This window comes from Calypte anna, chromosome 17, assembly GCF_003957555.1.
Source record: "Calypte anna isolate BGI_N300 chromosome 17, bCalAnn1_v1.p, whole genome shotgun sequence".
Classification (NCBI taxonomy): domain Eukaryota; kingdom Metazoa; phylum Chordata; class Aves; order Apodiformes; family Trochilidae; genus Calypte; species Calypte anna.
In genome coordinates this window covers 9,538,737-9,555,338 of record NC_044262.1, presented here as the reverse complement: position 1 = coordinate 9,555,338, position 16,602 = coordinate 9,538,737, and the positions used below count along the sequence as shown (strand labels likewise).

The following is a 16,602-nucleotide window of genomic DNA, read 5'->3' as shown; positions in this document are numbered from 1 at the left end:
TTATTCAGTATTTCTCTAATAAATTGATAGCAACGATTGGTCCTAGAGTTTACAGCTAATGCCTCTTATCAGGTATCCTTTGGAATCAGGTATCCTTTGGTATCCTAACCCGGGATTTTCTTAAGAACCTTCTGGTATACAAGGAAGAAGCAGAAAAGAATATTCCCCTGTGACTTGGTCACCACCAGGTTTGGTTCTTGCCTTGCAGTTAAGTTCTGGGTGACCTCTCTCAAAGTTCCCTACGTACCAAGTTCCCAGGGAAGTGGTCAGCTCCAGGACTTTTTCATGACACCAAAGTCAGACGTCTGGGTCTTGGAATTTCACATGGAAAGGTGCATTCCTGTGTGCCATAAGGTTTGGATTTCCACAGACACCCAGACAGACACCCAGAGGAACAGCCCACGTACCGCACAGCCGTCGAGGGTGGCTCGGATGTAGGGGTTGTTGTCATAGGACATCTCCTCATCATTGGAGCCCAGGAAACGGATGGCCTTGTCATAGCTGTCAGTGGTGGCATCGTGCCAGGCTACAGACTGGTAGCAGTTGTAGGTGATGTTCTGGTGGGCTGAGGCACTCAGGAGCCGGAGGAAAGTCATCTGCACCACCCCGATGGGGTTCCCATCTGAATCCACGTAGGAGAGCTGGGAGAAGGGGAAAAAGGGAGATGCTGGGAAGTGAGGGGGAATGCAGCACATCCGGGGGGCTTGCAGGACCAGCAGGCTCGCCCAGCTTTAGAAACCTTGACATGGAGCTTGGCCTCACCACATCAATAGGGTACAGACCTGGCTCCCACCATGCTACAGGCACAGGGCTGCTCTGGTCCTGGGCAGTTTATGTCTTTTGCTGTTTGGGAGCTTAAAAAGTAAGTGTGATTGCAGGGCAGGAGGAGGAAAGAAGGGGGATTTCAGCAATGGTTGCAGAGAGGTGAAGGATAAAGAATTTGGGGGTGTACATCTCAAGTTTTAGCCAATACTGAGCATAATTCTCCAACTTTGGAAGAAGAGAGAAAGCAAATTTATGGGGCTTTATTTTTAGGTCTTATTTAGCACCATTTTTGGAGTGCTGTAAGTATTGTGTCCTGCACTTACAGGGGTATTTCCCATTATTTTTTTCTGGGCACCACCACCCTGGTTTAGAAGAAATCTTTGCATTTATCCTGCAGCAGCCCTGTTCCTGCTGCCAAGGGCTCTGTGCTGCCCTGCTCAGCTATAGGGAAAATGCATTTGCTGCCTTTAGGGCACATCATGAAACACAAAGCTGCACAGGGACTTGCTCCATCCCCCACATCAGGCTCCTTTTCACCCATGCAGGATTATGATGTCTAGAAACATGTCTGCAAAACATGATGTATTGAACCCCCCCTTCCAGCACCCATGGGAGTCAGGAACTTCTGGGACTTCCCCTCATCCCCCCCTCCTAAGGAAGCAGATGGCACAGTGAGTTTGCATGGATAAAATGACTGTACTTGAGGTGGCATCTCCAGCCATGGCCAAACTACCAGAGCTGCTGTTCAGTACTGTCAGCTAGAGACAGTTTCTTTCCTTAGAAATGACCAGGAATAAAAACCAACAGAGGCACAAAACCAGCACAGTGTTCTCCGAGGTACCCCAAAACCTGGGGGCAAGCTGCAAACAGTAGAAGAGATTCATAACCAGACAATATAAACCAGTGACATCAAACAAGAGTAAAAATGAAAGAAATAAATATACCAACCCGTTGTCAGGATACTGCTGCACTGTCCTCCTGAGAGGGAAATATGACTGACCAGGAGAGAGCCAGGCATGCCAGGAGCAGAGCTACCAAAAAACCACCAGGACGTGGAAGGAGAGGGACACAACGTGCAGATACCTGGTGGCAAGTGGCACTACTGATCTGCAGGAATTCTTTCTCTTCTTGCTCCTAATTTCAAGTCAGTGCTTTGGCTTGGGAGCCCAGCTGCTTGCTAAGGGGCCCTGGTTCCTGCTCTGCCTCTGCACATTTCATGGAGACCTGTCCCAGCTTTGCAACTGGAGCCACTGGGAACTGGTTGTGTGCATAAGGCTTGCTTCTGGGAACATGGGTTTGCAAAAATAAAATAATAATTCCTTTCCTGCTTTCTCTGTGACAGTATTTCCCAGTGGCAGCTGCCATATGGCTGTAGAGGGGAACAGGCCAGGATGGGTGGCAGGGCTTGTTAGAGCTGCTGAGAATTGTGTGTAGCACACAGCAAGAAAGCAGAGGCCAAAAGAAAACATCTGCAACCCCTTTAGCCCTCTAAATGCAATTTGCCTGCATCATGAATAATGGTAGGAGATCAGCTCCAAGTGTTCTGTCACTGATTAATGATGGTGCAGAAGCATCAAACCAAGATGGTTTCTTTCTATTTCATATTTACAGTGTTCCTGTTCCTTTAGCTATCCCCAGGAGAAAGGCAAACATCTTCAGAGCTGTCTCTCCCCCTGTCAGCAGCCTGGGCTCTCAGCAACCACGTGGAAATATTCCCTGTGGCTTTGGGGATCCCCACAGGCTCAGCCTCCCAAGAGACCACACTCAGGTTGTGTGGAAAGACACCAGGAATGTTCTCCCTGGACTAACAGGGACAACTCTGAACCCAGCAGGGAATTCAGGACTCGTTCATTCCACCCATCTACACACAGTTTTCAAATGATCTTGAAACCAGGCAAATGTCTCCCAGTTTGCTGGTCTCAAATACTGTCTAGGGTGAAATGAGAGGGTTTTTTCCTAAATAAAATCAGTCTTTACTTTTATGGCTTGTGAGCCCAACAGGTTTGTGGCTTGCTAAGGCAGGTCTTCTACGTGCTGGTGGCTTTTTTCCAAACAGAAAAAGCAGGACAGGTGAAAAAAAAAAAAAAATAGCAAGAAAATGGCAACACAGAAAGATGGAATGAAGGGCTTCAAGTAGCACTGAAGTTCTATTTAAAAAAAAAAAAATGGTCCCTAAGCTCTAAGTTGGCAATTTTCCTCACTGATAAACAGTGAGGAAAAAAAACCAAAGCACAGAGAAGATGGAGAAATGGAGGTACTCCTACTAGGAACTGATGAAGTGCTCTGTAATTAAGCTATGAGTAGCTGGCCTCTGAGGAGCTACAAGGCTGAAGCTTTTGGCTTTGCAGCCTTACTCCATGGTGCAGAAAAGCTGCAGAAGCCAGATCCTTCTGGTGGGCAGAACCAGAGCAAAAGGTGTTTAGTGGTGATGAGATGCAGCTTAGGGAAGAAAAAAAAAAACAAACAAAAAAGCAGTGATTTTGTTGTTGTTGTTGCTGTTTTTTGCCTTTTAAGGTGGAAGTTTGGGGCACTGCAAGAAACTCCTGCCCTGGGGAGAGGCTGCCTGCCCAGGTAGCTCAGTGCCTGATGGCAGAGCAGGGGCAGGGTGATTATATCCACTGAGCCTTTCCTCCTTCCCTAATTCCCCTGGGTTTGGCTGAGCTCATTATCTGCATCCTGCTAATCCAACAGGAATGGATTGGAGGTGCCTGGTGCTTAGAGACCTGGCTCATGCTCCTCAGGTGCTGCTCTGACATCCCTGGCAAAGGGTGAGGCTCTGGGGGAATGATCTGTCCTCTGTTAGAGGACAAAATGCTACAGCTGCTTCTCTGCTTTACATCTTCCTTGCTTGCTGCCATCAAACACTGTTTGACCTTATGACAGTTCTTCTCCTTTGGAAAAAAAAATCCTTAATTGTCTCTAAGTCAAATTCCTGTCTGAGCTGGGCAACATTCATGGCTTCAGATCTTCCTTTAAACCCATGGGCTTCCCATCTCCCCAGCTCCAAGGGTGGCCTGGGAGCCCCCAGTCTGGCTCATCTCCAGTGAGATGAAACCCATCCTTTGGAGAAAACCAGACCAGAGATGTGCAGCCCCATCAGCTGAGGGCAGGGACACCCAGTTTTGTCCTTGCCATGCAGGGAACTGCTCAGGGGACAGGAGCAGCCCCCCAGCAGCTCCAGCTCTGCAGGTTCCATGTTACCTCCTAACACAGATCAAAGTTTGTCACCTGCTCCTGGGGCTTCCAGTTGAGTAGACTGGAAAAAAACCAAACCTCTCCCCATTGAATTTTGTTTCTTTTTCATTATTCCACCTTAAATGTTTTTACTGAGACCAGTAAATATGGTTATTAGTCCAGCATGCAGACAGGGCTGGCCATACCGAAGCAGATGAGATGCTCTGATTCAGACTAGAGGGCCAGGGTTAACCACTTACCAAAGACCCCCGCTTGTATTGACTATACCATGTGGAAGGCTTTTCTTTGGGCCAACGAGCCATTTTACTCTGTAAAATATGACAGGGGTTAAAGCAAACAGAAAGCACCAAGATGCATCTTACCAGTTTACCGCGCTTGAATTCACTGAACCAGGAGCCTGGGTTTTCCTTTGGCCAAGAAGTAATTCTAGCCTAGTTTGGGGATGGCAAGGAGGAAAGAGAGAAAGAAAAAAAAAAAAAAAAAAAAAAGAAATAAAATAGTTACATTCAGTTCCACAAGCAGACTCCGCAAGTTTTATCGAAACTGCCCAACTTCCTTTAAAATGGTTTTTTAATTTTTATCCACCAGTCACAAGATCAGACAGCAGAGCCCCAAGGTGCCAGCAGCTTCTCAAGCATGGTGCTGCCCAGTGCTGCCTTAGCAACACCCCCTCTGCTAAGGGCTGATGATCTCTGCCTCTTAGATGCAAACCCAGCAGTGCAGTCTAGCAGTAGGAGGGATAAAAAGGATGGATGGAGAGGAAAACAAGGGAATATCAGTGGTAAAAGATGCCTTGAACTTCATAGGAGGGCTAGGGTGGGAAAGCAGTGCTGGTAATAGAGAAGACTGCTGTCACTCAAATGCCAAATCCAGATCCTGCTGGGCTGGGAAAGGCAAAGAAAGGGATTAAGGAAAAGCCTCTGAGTGTGTCTGTGCAGCACTAAGGGCAGCATGGGCACCACATCCTGCACAGGCAGGGCTGGAGCATCCCAAGTGATGGAGCTCCCACCACCTGGAGCCAGGCTGGGGTGACCTTGAGGGAAATGAGCTGTTGGAGCATCCTTCATGGCAGCCCAACCTAAGCAGCTGAATCACTTTTTTTGGCTTTTTTTGGTTTGTTTTTTTTTTTGAGTCAGAGCACAAGGAAGGAGTGTGGCTGCCGTCTGCTCCCTCAGCCTCCCACAGCCTGCCTCACTTCTGCTGTAAATCTCTCCAAAAACAACCGGGCAGCTCTATGGAGGTGTCTTGGGATTGTGCTTTCCACTATGTGAAGCACAAAGCAAGGCAGTGTTTTTCCTGCTGAATTTAGGATGGACTGAAAGGGGATAGGGCTTCAGCTCTGCTCTGGCTCATAAGAAAACCCCACTGCCAATGTTTAATGCTGGTGTGGTAGCTGTTTTCATTCTTCTGCATGGAAAAAAAAGAGCAGGCTGAGGCTTTTTCTTCTTTATGCCTACACCAAAAGCAGAGCAGAAATTACATGTTAGGAGGAGAACAGCCTGTGGGCAGAAGAGCAGCTCCACAGGGGACGAGATGGGGCTAAAAAGCCACTTGCAGGATCAGCATGGCAGGGCTGAGCAACTGGGAGGTCACAGGCAGATCCCACTTTTTCAGCTGTCAATGTTTTGAGGAGAGGCACAGCAAGTGAATGCAAAGGCAAAGAAATCCATCTCCTCTTCAAACAGCCCAAACAACACCTCCAGAAAGATTGATGTGGCCTGTTACTTGTCCTGTGCTGGCTGAACGTAGTTCTGGGGGCTGAAATTCAGCAAGCAAACAGCTTCCCCTGGAGTGAACAGCTTTGCTTGCACCTTAACCCAGCTGCAACCCAACTGGGACACAGACAGAGCTCTTCCAGGTCATTTTGCAAGAATTTCTGTTGGCCAACACAAGAGCTGGTCCCAAGGGATCAGAGAAAACAGAGTGCAAGGGTATGGGGCCGAAGTGATGGGTACAGCTGAGCACATGGTTATACAAATGATTTCATCACCACGGTGCAGCAGGCTGGTTGGAGTCATTTAGGATGGGAAATAACAAGAAATGCTGGGGAAAAAATGCCAGGAGATAAATATTTATCTGCTCTGCCTGAAGACAAGGGATGGGTAGAGGAATCAGCAGTGCTTATGCACACAGACAGCGGAGGAACAAGTTAAATGAAGCTCAGGGTGAACCACGGTTCCTGTGCCAGCATCCTTTTCTGCCTTTGTAAAGCAAAGATTAAAAAAAAAAATTTAAAAAAAAATGTTTCAGTATTTATTATGCCTGGGAAATCCTCAAAGACATATCCCAAAACACATTTTAAATCTGACTTACTGACAGAAATTCTCTTTGTAACAAATTCCTCATTATTTCAGAAGCCAATGTTGTGTAACAAAGAAATGTTCTGGATCTTTAATCCTTACTTACTCTCATTCAATTCTCCTGAAACTGACTGCCTATGAATATTCATATTAGGAAACAATCTCTTATCATCATGATACAAGGGAAAAGAACCCCAACAGCCACTCTTGTGTGGACTTACTCCTTCAGATTTCTTATCAGGGAAGATGCAAGTCTCTCCACCAGCTGTGAAATTACAGTAAACTTTGAAAGAGTCCCTGGAGCATCCTTGGTTAGGATCAACCCAGTATTCACCTGGATGAAGGGAAGAGAAAGGAAAAAAGGATCAGCACTGGGAAGGAAGGGCCATGGGCACTCCAGTGACCCTCTCTCCAGGGATGTCTCACTTCTGCCATAGGTGACTATGTATTTTTTGGAAAACTGGTCATGTTCTGACTCCAGATAATACTTACAGGAGTTATTATTATTATTTATCCCCATTCTTAGAACACAACAGAACATTTCAGTACTACAATGATCATCTCATCCAACTTTTCTCTGTGCATTCCTTTTCTCAGCCACATTCCCCGTGAGGCACCAGGGCCAGAAAATCCTCAAATTCCTTTTCTTCCTGCACTCACTCAGATTTACCACCTGGAGCTGGGACCCCCACACAGTTTTTCCCCCCTCTCCATGCTAAACCTCACCATCTGGGAAGTCGGGGTGACAGAGCTGCAGATCCTTGCAGGTCCTTGCTGGGTTGTGTTGAGTGCCCAAGGGATGCTTCATTTGCTCGATTTCCAGTTTCAGGGAATTCAGAGACCCAAAAATTTCCTCCATGCCATCTGCATAGTCCATGTAGTTGTCAGCATTCCCATCATCCACCAGTTGGCTGGCATCAATGTTACGTCTGGTCCTCTTGGGAGACTGGATGGGCAGAGGCTGGATGACTTCTCCAGGAGGACCCTGGTTTGGGTGGAAAGAACATGCAACTTCTCAGTGGGGGTGAGACACAAGAAATGGCCAAAGAAGCCACCAAAACTTAGAAGCAGCATCACAGAATAGACCAGATGTGTAAAACACCCCTGGTGGTACTGATAAAAAATAACAACTGATTCCATTTTGCCATCTTCCCATTGGGAACTTCTCCCTTCACCTCCTGCTTTCCTCTCCAGCATCTCTGAGAGGTACCAATCCATTGCTAAGACTCCTGACATGCTGAATAGTTTTCCAGAAATCTTCTACTTCCTAACACTACAACACCCATTAAATCTGAACCTCAACTGACACTTCATGTACTTACAGGAGGTCCTGGGGGCCCAGGAAGACCCGATTCACCCTTTGGACCTGTTGGACCCTGGGTGGAAAAACAAGGGAAAAATATGTGAATGACTCAGGAAAAGACTCGTGGCTTATATCCCATCCCAAAGCATTCCTATTAATAGCCTCTTGTGGGAAAAAACTTTCTTCCTGTCCCTTCAAGCACACAAAAGGAACCTCTTCACACCTCACCAAGAAAATATTTACTTTGGTTATTTTCAGTGCTTAGGTAAAAGAAAATATTTGGGGTGACCTCAGATTTTGCTAAGGCTTCCTACAGAAAAGGGATCTCCCAATGTACAGAAACGCTCACCCTCCAGATCAATCCAGCAGTTTTGCAAATATAAAAATAAGCAAAACCTTAAAATTAATAAATCATCAAATTTTGCATAAGGAAAAAAGACTTTAGGGAGTCGTCCAGGAGGAATTTTTAGCTGCTTGCACAGGAGATGTGCAGCATGAAACTTGCTTCAGCGCCGCGTTTCTCGCCGAGCTCTCGGCTTTCCAGCTCCCCTCCTCCTGCCTCCCACTCTATTTTTAAATACCCCCAGCTTCCAGCAGAAGTTTTTCTCCTAAGGTCTCTGCACTGGGTTCCTCCTTAGGTTGTTTTGCTGTTCAGTGAAGTACAGAGTGTGCAAGAGAAACCTTGCCCAGTGATCATCCCGGGGCTCAGCCAGCCTGGAAAGGCTGCGGTCAGCTTGGGCTGAATGGCACTGATGGGGGGAGCCAAGAGCAGGTTACACACTGAGTAAAAGCTCCTCAGCCTCTTGGTTTAACAGTGTTTATACTCACTGATGAGCCTTTAGCACCTTTGGGACCAGGTGGACCCTGTGTAGAGAAAAACAGGGAAAGGAGTCAGTGTGTTTCCCAGCAGAGAACTCAGTCTCCCCTCGGAGCAGTGTTGGACAAGGTGGGGTTTTAAAATCAGCTTGCTTTCTCTTTTCCCTTCTCACCTCCCCTCGATTTCAGTGTTGCTTTTATTTGCCCTCCCCACAAAAAGCATTTGTGTCAGAGCTCCACACTCCTGCCTGGAACTGGGGACTGGAAAAGCTGCTGTGTGATTCCTGTAACCTGGAGCTGATCCCAGCTCCCTGCTGAGGACACCCAGGAACAACCCATGCTCTGGTTGTAGATAACCCAGAAGCAAGGGGGAGAGAAACAGGTGGGTTAATTTCCTGGGTTAATTTCCCTGCCATGTCCCCTCTCAATTCAGGTGTCCCCCACCCAGTGCTCCTGCAACTCAACCAAATGGTTCTAATGGGCTGAGCTGGGCAAACCCATTCCCATCAACATCCCCAGCCAAGGTCAGGCCAGGAAGAACGTTCTGGGCATCTCTGGGAGCACTAATGGGAGTTCAGGAGCTCCTGAGGAATTAAAAGATAATTATTTGTCCCATACCGGTAATCCTGGTGGCCCTGGAGGTCCAATTGGTCCAGAGGGACCTGTGATACCCTGAAAAATACAAGCAGAGCAAGGATTTCCATGTGCTGGCATATAAATACACAAGTAAGATTTGCTCACAGGTGACCACAGTTGGAGGACTCTATTCAAAACTGGAGCTGTAATTGGTTTTTAAGCATGTGCACAGTCCAGAGAAGAGCTTGGCCTTGGGATCTTGTATCTCCTTTAGGCACAAAGTTGTAAAAATCAGTCCTCTCGAAGCATATTTAATGTTACCAAGGTTATTTGACTCTTTTCATCTGACCTGGGGAATCTGCTTTCCCCTAAAATGGGTCACTTTGGAGCATCTCTTCATTTGGTACATAGAATAAACCACATTAATAGAGAAAAATACTCCTCAGAAATTAGCAGGAGTTTCCTGCCAAGGTCGACCATCTCTGCTGTGCTGAACCTGCTGAAGGACAGCAAACCCCACTGCTCAAAAGCACATTCCCTGAAGGTCTTATGAAATACACACCTGCTCTCCTTTGGGTCCTGCTGAGCCCTGGGGACCTGGGAGACCTCTGTCACCCTTTTCTCCCTGCTCTCCTGGAGGCCCAATAAGACCAATTAAACCTGGATGACCCTAGGGGAAAAGAGCAGATGTTAATTCTGATCTCTCATCAGAGGTAACTGAACACCAAAGCTCCCCAACAAAGACATTTTTAGACAAAACCCAAGGATCTAAGGTGTCAGGAGGCTGGAGCTAGCCCTGACACCTGGGAGCAGGGCAAAGCACTGGGTTTCTGCACCCCTGAATTCTATAAATATAGAAAGAGAATTGCTACACTGCTCATTTTGTGCCCTAACACATAACAGATCAATCCTTACAGGATAAGAATCCTGCCCTAACGCCAGGTGTTTGCATCCTTTAGGGCACACACAACTCTCCATCTCTCCTTAAAGATATGTCCAATACTTGCAGAGCACCTGGGGCTGGTGGCACTCCTCAGCCTTGGCCTGCCAGATTCAATGACTTTTTTTTTTTTTTTTTCCCCCCAAACCCAGACATCAGGTCCCACAGCAAGACTGTGTGAACCATTCTCACCTTCTCCCCTTTAGGACCAGAGTCTCCTTTAAGACCAGGCAAACCCGGAGGGCCCTTTGGGAGACAGGGGGGAAAACAAAAGAATTAATTCACATAAAGTGCATTCACCTACAACGAAACCTCATGGAATTTCATGCTCTGGACATACCATTGGGCCTGGAGGACCATCTGGGCCAGGAGATCCTGGGAGACCTTGTTCACCCTGTAAAACAGTGCAATTCCCTCACCAATTGATACCAGCAGTGCTCCCAGCTGGGATTATTCTGATTATTCACCTCTCCTCTGGCCCCTCTGCCAGGGACTTGTTTGCCCTTGCTTCTCACAGATGGGAAAGGCAAAAGGGTTTATGTTCCTTTCATGCTCAGAACTCTACTGGAAAAGTGACTTTGGAGCTCATGGGGAACAGGTGAGCAGACCCAAGACTTGAAGATGCTGGGAGATGATTTCCATCATACTATTTCCACTAAAGCTGTTTTCTCTGCTTCCAGGCATTTAAGCCCAGGCAGAACATTACACTGGCAGAAAGACATCTTCCCAGTTGGATGGGTTATGGTAAAGCACCAGGAACAATCCTGCCCAGAGGCTTTCTCAGACTTTGCTCAGTTTGGGAACACTCACAACTGGCCCAGGAATTCCTCGAAGGCCATCGGGGCCGGGCTTCCCTGGAGCACCTTGGGGACCAATGGGACCAGTCTTCCCAGGAGGTCCTTCCAAACCAGCTTCACCCTAGACACAGCAGAAAGTAGAGTTTCATTTGCACTGAGGCATCAAACAATCTTAAATATGCTGTGGGTGCTGCCAGGATGTCACAGAGAGGATGCAGCTCCATGCAGAGCAGGTAAAGCTTTCTGCTCCTTGATTTTCCTGCTGCTCCCACTCCCTTAGGCACTGAGGAGAAGTCTCCAAACTCCTCCACATTTCAGCCTTGCCTATTTCTGCTGTTTTCCAGCAGGAATAGCCCTTGGGCTACCAGCTCTCCAGAGCAGACAACTTTCCTGGGCTTGGGCCAGGGAGATGAGCTAGCAGAGGACATCTTCCACCAGCAGACACAACGAGATGTATAATTTGCAACCCCACTCCACGTTTCCCCACCACTCCTCCCAGAACCATCACAGCCCAATAAAGCTGTGTTTGCCTTGGGAAGGCACTCAGGGCTGTGCACATCACATTATTTACAACACATTCGATTGCCTTTTATGTCACTTTGTCATTTCAAAATGAAGAAAACATTTCCACGACTTCACCAAGCCCTAATTATCTCCACAGCACTTATTAAAAGATGAAACACAAACAGAGATTTGAGGCCAGCAGCCCCCAAATTTAGGCTAATTTGTTGCAGCATGCAGTGACATCAAATCCCTGCCTTTCAAACTCGGATGTTCTCAGAAGATGCACACAAAGGATGTGGTAGAAGTGAAATCCCATTCAGCTCTTACCTTGGCTCCTTTCTCTCCTTGCCTCCCTTCAGGACCAGCAGGACCAGGAGGGCCCTAGAGAAAGCACAAAATAGATTCAAAACACAATTAGATCCTGCTGCTCTGCAATGGCCTGCTGGAATTAGCAAAGTGATGCTACAGCCCCAGGGAAGAAGACAAAATGGAGACAAATATCCCTGAAAAGCTTTTGAAATTAGCTCCTTGCTAAATGAATCCCTGGTCTCTGCTAGCTAGGCTGGAAGAGCAGAAGCACCCCATCTTTGTATTTTGGGTGCTAAAAAATCTCAAAAAAAATCCATGGGATTCAGTTGGCAACTTCCCACCCATTTCCAACAGATGTGGATGGTGCAGTAATTTTTATTTTTTTCTCTGTTTTGGTGGGGTTTTTTTGTTTGATTTTTATTTTTCACATGCTGCTGCCTTGCATTTCCTGTAGACCTCATGATAACATCAGTTTCAAAAAAGAAGGAGTAGATTTGGAAAAAAAACCCTAACCAAGCAGCTTACCCTTTTTCCTGGAGGTCCGGAGGGGCCTGGCTCTCCCGTGGGACCAGGGGAACCCTAGATGGAGAAGGGATGAGAACAACCCATAACTGCACCACAAGCCACAGGAAGGAGGAGCCAACATCTCAAAGTCAAGATCCAGAGTTTGTGCTAAGTTGAGGGGTGGGTGACCAGGACAGCTCCTGACACCTCCTCGGGGTGCAGGCAGTGTCTCGTTTTATCCCTTCCCACCATGTGGAACCAGAAGGCACAGCACAGGGAAGAAGGAAAGTCTGAGATTTTTTCTCTTTCCATGAGCTGATGTTTGCTGTCAGGATGCATGGCTGAGCAGCCAGGGGGGTGGCAGCAGCCAGGGGGGTGGCAGCAGCCAGGGGGGTGGCAGCAGCCAGGGGGGACCAGGGCAGCAGAAGCTGGTGACAATTAGATTCTCTGTGTCCTTCTGTGTTAAAAGTCCTTGGATTTGCACACAGAAACCATGGGGACTGCTGGGGACCAGATCTCATCCCATTACTCACAGTCTGTCCAGGTTCGCCATCGTCTCCTTTGTCACCAGGGGGACCATCTTGACCCTAAAAAAGAAGAGAAAACCCCACACAGGCATGGTTGGGGTGGGAATGGAGCTGAGCAGTGTTAGCAGCAGCAAGTCTGGTTCAGCTGATCTACATGTCCCAGGCACCATCCCTCCCCATCTCCTGCTGGGAACACTGGCCAGCAAGCACCCTGTGCCAGATGGAGAGCAACGTTCAAAGAGCTGCTGCCCCAAAGGCTGTAGCATGGTCAGACAAAATAGAGAGAATTTCTCCTTTTTCCCCAGTAGAGTGAATGCCAGAGGAGCTGCTGGTGAATCAGCAGCACAAAGAGGAGGAACCTAACTGCCCCTCTGGGACACAAACACTTACAGCTGGACCAGGTTCTCCAGGAGGACCAGGGTCACCAGGGAAACCAACTGGACCCTGCAAAGAGAGAAGAAGGACATCCCCAAGTTAGAGATGTGGTACCTGAAGGACTGCAGAGCACTAGTGCCTACTGCTGCAGTGACACCCCATGGAGCAAAACCCCAGTTCTATCCTCAGACACAGTCCTAGATCACATCCCACCTTTGCATCTTCAGTAATTCCACCCTCTTGCAGCCACTGGTTCAGCTCTGCATCCAGAGCAAAGCTCCAGTGTCAAGGCTGGAAGTTTCACTGGGTTTCTCCTAACTGCATCAGGTGAGTGACAGTGAAATCCTCCCAGCGTGGGGGGGGAAGGTGCAAATCAGAAAATTCTGCTTTTGCTTCCTCCATGCTGTGTAACATTTTGGGCATGAAGATCCTTTCAAAGTGCTTAACGACTACAAGGCTTCACCATTCTTCTCCACACAATGTCTGCTGTGTACTTCAGATGATTCGGGAGAACAGCTTTCAGACCAATAATGCCATATCCTACAAGCCCATCTGTTAAGAGAGATGACTAACTCCCCTGCCTCCTCTGCTGCTTCATGCCAGCTTTGCTTATCACAGAATAAATTTCTTCAGCCAGCAAGCATCAAAAGAAGTCGGCAAGATAAATGCTGTGCTGGTGTCACGGGGGATAAATCAGGTTTGCTCTGCTGGCTTCAAGAGAGCTACAGCAATTAGCAGCAGCAGGGATCCCACCCTAGAGGTACAGCTCCCAAATTCACATAAATCTTCACTTGGGTGCAGAAGACCCTGGCAAAACCTGAGCTCAAGTGCAAAGTGGCCCTGCTGCCCTCTCCGTCAGGGGGAGATTTCTGATCAGCTGCAAAAAGGACTCATAATTCAAGTATTGCTGGGAGATATGGTGCAGCTGGGTCTTTTCCTCATTAGCACCCCAGAGAAGGGGACTGATACCATATATCATCAGAGGAATAATTCTCTGGCTGGCAAACTATTGCAAATTTCCACAAAAATCTCCAGAGAACACCTTTTCATGCAGCCATCTCAGGGGAGTGAGAAGAGGAAGCACTGCTTGGAGAGCAGGGGGTACTTACAGGGCTGCCCTTGGGACCATCATCACCTGGTGGACCTTTGGGACCAGGTGGTCCAGCAGCACCAGAGGGACCTGCTTCCCCCTTTTCCCCTCTTTCACCTTTGGGACCCTGTGAAAGACAAAGGGAGTTTCTGTTATCTAGGAAAACAACTTCCCCATCTCATCATTCTTTAATCAATTCTGAGCAAGAAGCTGTGTTTGCCTCTCCAAACACAAGGAGATGATTTAACAGTCCCTTCCCACAAAGATTAACTGGTGTTCAGCCGTGGGTAGCCCACAGTTGGTGACTAAATGTTAGACTATAAATACCCAGCAACGTGGTGATGTGTCACCCCATACCCAACCCAAGGATGTGGCTGATTCCATCCCAGCAGCCCCATCCACAGCTGCCCCTTCAGCAGCCCTGCACCCAGGGGACACCACTGAAGGAAAGATCTTCTCCATCAGACCAAAAGCCACCTTGCAGGATACTTACTGGGAGGCCAACCTCTCCGGGAAGACCAGGCTCACCAGATTCACCAGGTTCACCCTACAGAAGGGAAAAGAGGTTGAGCAGTTAGACTTCTGCAGGGTTTTCTGCTGATGGAGCCAAGACCTGACCCGAGTCTTGTTGCAAACTCTTGCTGGCTTCAGTTAGGGTTTTCTGGGTGCTTTACCTTCTCTCCTACTGCACCAGGATTTCCTATTCCCCCGGGAGGACCCTGTGGACCATCTGCTCCTGGTGGTCCAGATGGACCTCTGGGTCCAGGTGGGCCTGGGGGGCCCTGAGAGAAAAAGAAGACAAAATTTAAGAGATGTTTCTTGGAGCAATGTCTATGGCAGTACTGAAAAAAGAAGCATGAAACCATCTTACCATTTGCCCAACATCACCAGTCTCTCCCTTTTCCCCAGGTGGCCCAGGCAAGCCCTGTGGAGGTGAAGAGAATGAGTTTTAGCTGGGAACATCTCACAGCCCCCCCAACTCTCATTACCCTAAACCCATCCTTGCTGCTGCAGATTACCTGCAAGCCCACAGGGCCGGGGGGACCAGGGAAACCTCGAGGTCCTTCATCACCTTTCTGACCAAAGAGGCCTTGCTGTCCCCTGGGACCTGGCTCTCCATCAGCACCCTACAAAGAAAAAAGCCTGACACAGCTTGGCAAAGGCACCTGGGAGGTACCAAACCCCATCCCCATCAGGTCCTGCAGCAGCCAGGGGCAATGCCCCCAGCTCATGCCCTGGGCACCAGCAGTGCCAGGCAGAAAGTGCTGATCCTTGTGGTGCTCCCCAGGAGATTTTATGGGAAGAAAGGGAATTTCTGTTAACAGGGGACAATACTCACAGCTGGCCCAGGTTGACCGATAGGACCCTGGGGACCGGTGGGACCTGGTGGGCCCTGCCATGAAACAGAAGAGCAGTGGCACTGTTAGGATCATGGAGTGAAAAAAAAACACCTGGAAAAGGCAATGCCTTCAACACAGCCTCTAGGAAATCTGCATCAAAAGAGAGAGGAAGGACAGGGTCCAGACTCCCCAGACACAGCAGCATCCCTCAAGCCCTGGTGCCAGTGGCACAGGGGACATTCTGAGTGTGGGTTTGCCCAAGCAGAGCAATCTCACACTGCTCAGTTCTCTCTAGACATTTCTGTGTTATTTATTTTCTGTTCCTCAAGCTCCAAGCAGCACATAAAGGGTGCTGTAGGGTGCTATAAGAAGTACAGCTGAACACCCAACTCTAATGGCGAGGGCTGCTGAAGTTTCACAGCTATTAGCACAGTCCACGGGTGACATGGAAACATCTCAGAGTGTTCCTGGGAGCTGGAGGCTCACACTTGCTCTTTTTTTACATCGTGTGGGCATTTGATGAAGCAAAGGAGGAGATGAAGCAATGACAGAAAGAAGTTAAAATGATACTGGTTCCCGTTTCCATCAAGCCCCACAGCATGGCCATGCTCCTCCAGGGGAGCAGCTATGCAGATGTCCCCCCTACTCACCTGCTCCCCTTTGTCACCCTTGCTGCCCTTCTGGCCAGGCTCCCCGATCTCCCCCTGCCAGGTACAAAGGTTACAAAGTTAGTTCACTTGGTCACCATATCCATATCTCAAAATGTTCTCAACCAATAGTCCCGTGTGGCTGCACACCCATCCCCAAGGATGCCAATTCCCCCAGAAGTACCCCAGAATGTTCTGAAATGGGTCAGAGATTTGGCCATTCCAGGTGTAATCAAACTTCTGCATCCTGACACTTTCCTTTGCTGCCGTGAGATGCAAGCAGCAGCATCTTGCAGATCTTGACAGCAGCAATGAAGGATTCATCCCAGCTGATGTTTTCTAAGAATACTCCAGTCCAGAGGGGCTTAATAAGAGGGTGGACACAGGTAATTAATTTGGAAAGGCCAGGTGCCCTGGTACAGGATTTGGGGAGGGAAACTGGATTTCAGCAAGTGGCACAGCTTCATTTCCCTGCTGCTCCCCAGACCAAACTCTGCTGATCCCCTGGAGTTCCAAGTGCCAGAAATATCCCTGGTGCCAAGCCCAGCAGCAAACCCAACCCAAGGTGGTGAAAAAGCTTAGTGGCAATAGGGGACATTGCCCAGGGTCTTCCC

The 16,602-nt window shown here is 48.4% G+C and overlaps 1 protein-coding gene across 2 annotated transcripts in view; it reads right to left on the bottom strand.

Annotated features, from left to right (window-relative positions):
* The window catches only part of COL5A1 (collagen type V alpha 1 chain), a 142,251-nt gene that overhangs the window by 3,656 nt on the left and 121,993 nt on the right, over positions 1-16,602 (bottom strand). Inside the window, exons 44-65 of one of the 2 annotated variants that reach the window (XM_030461190.1) lie at positions 15,992-16,045; positions 15,341-15,394; positions 15,021-15,128; positions 14,873-14,926; positions 14,676-14,783; positions 14,495-14,548; positions 14,021-14,128; positions 12,927-12,980; positions 12,543-12,596; positions 12,031-12,084; positions 11,524-11,577; positions 10,706-10,813; positions 10,236-10,289; positions 10,088-10,141; positions 9,518-9,625; positions 8,998-9,051; positions 8,392-8,427; positions 7,583-7,636; positions 6,987-7,245; positions 6,482-6,594; positions 4,323-4,391; positions 408-641 (exon numbers count right to left, since the gene is read on the bottom strand). In XM_030461190.1, coding sequence (XP_030317050.1) covers positions 408-641; positions 4,323-4,391; positions 6,482-6,594; positions 6,987-7,245; positions 7,583-7,636; positions 8,392-8,427; positions 8,998-9,051; positions 9,518-9,625; positions 10,088-10,141; positions 10,236-10,289; positions 10,706-10,813; positions 11,524-11,577; positions 12,031-12,084; positions 12,543-12,596; positions 12,927-12,980; positions 14,021-14,128; positions 14,495-14,548; positions 14,676-14,783; positions 14,873-14,926; positions 15,021-15,128; positions 15,341-15,394; positions 15,992-16,045 — 1,899 coding nt within the window. Of the gene's footprint in view, positions 1-407; positions 642-4,199; positions 4,269-4,322; positions 4,392-6,481; positions 6,595-6,986; positions 7,246-7,582; positions 7,637-8,391; positions 8,428-8,997; positions 9,052-9,517; positions 9,626-10,087; positions 10,142-10,235; positions 10,290-10,705; positions 10,814-11,523; positions 11,578-12,030; positions 12,085-12,542; positions 12,597-12,926; positions 12,981-14,020; positions 14,129-14,494; positions 14,549-14,675; positions 14,784-14,872; positions 14,927-15,020; positions 15,129-15,340; positions 15,395-15,991; positions 16,046-16,602 lie in introns of both variants that reach the window. The other variant, XM_030461191.1, reaches the window with a different exon arrangement.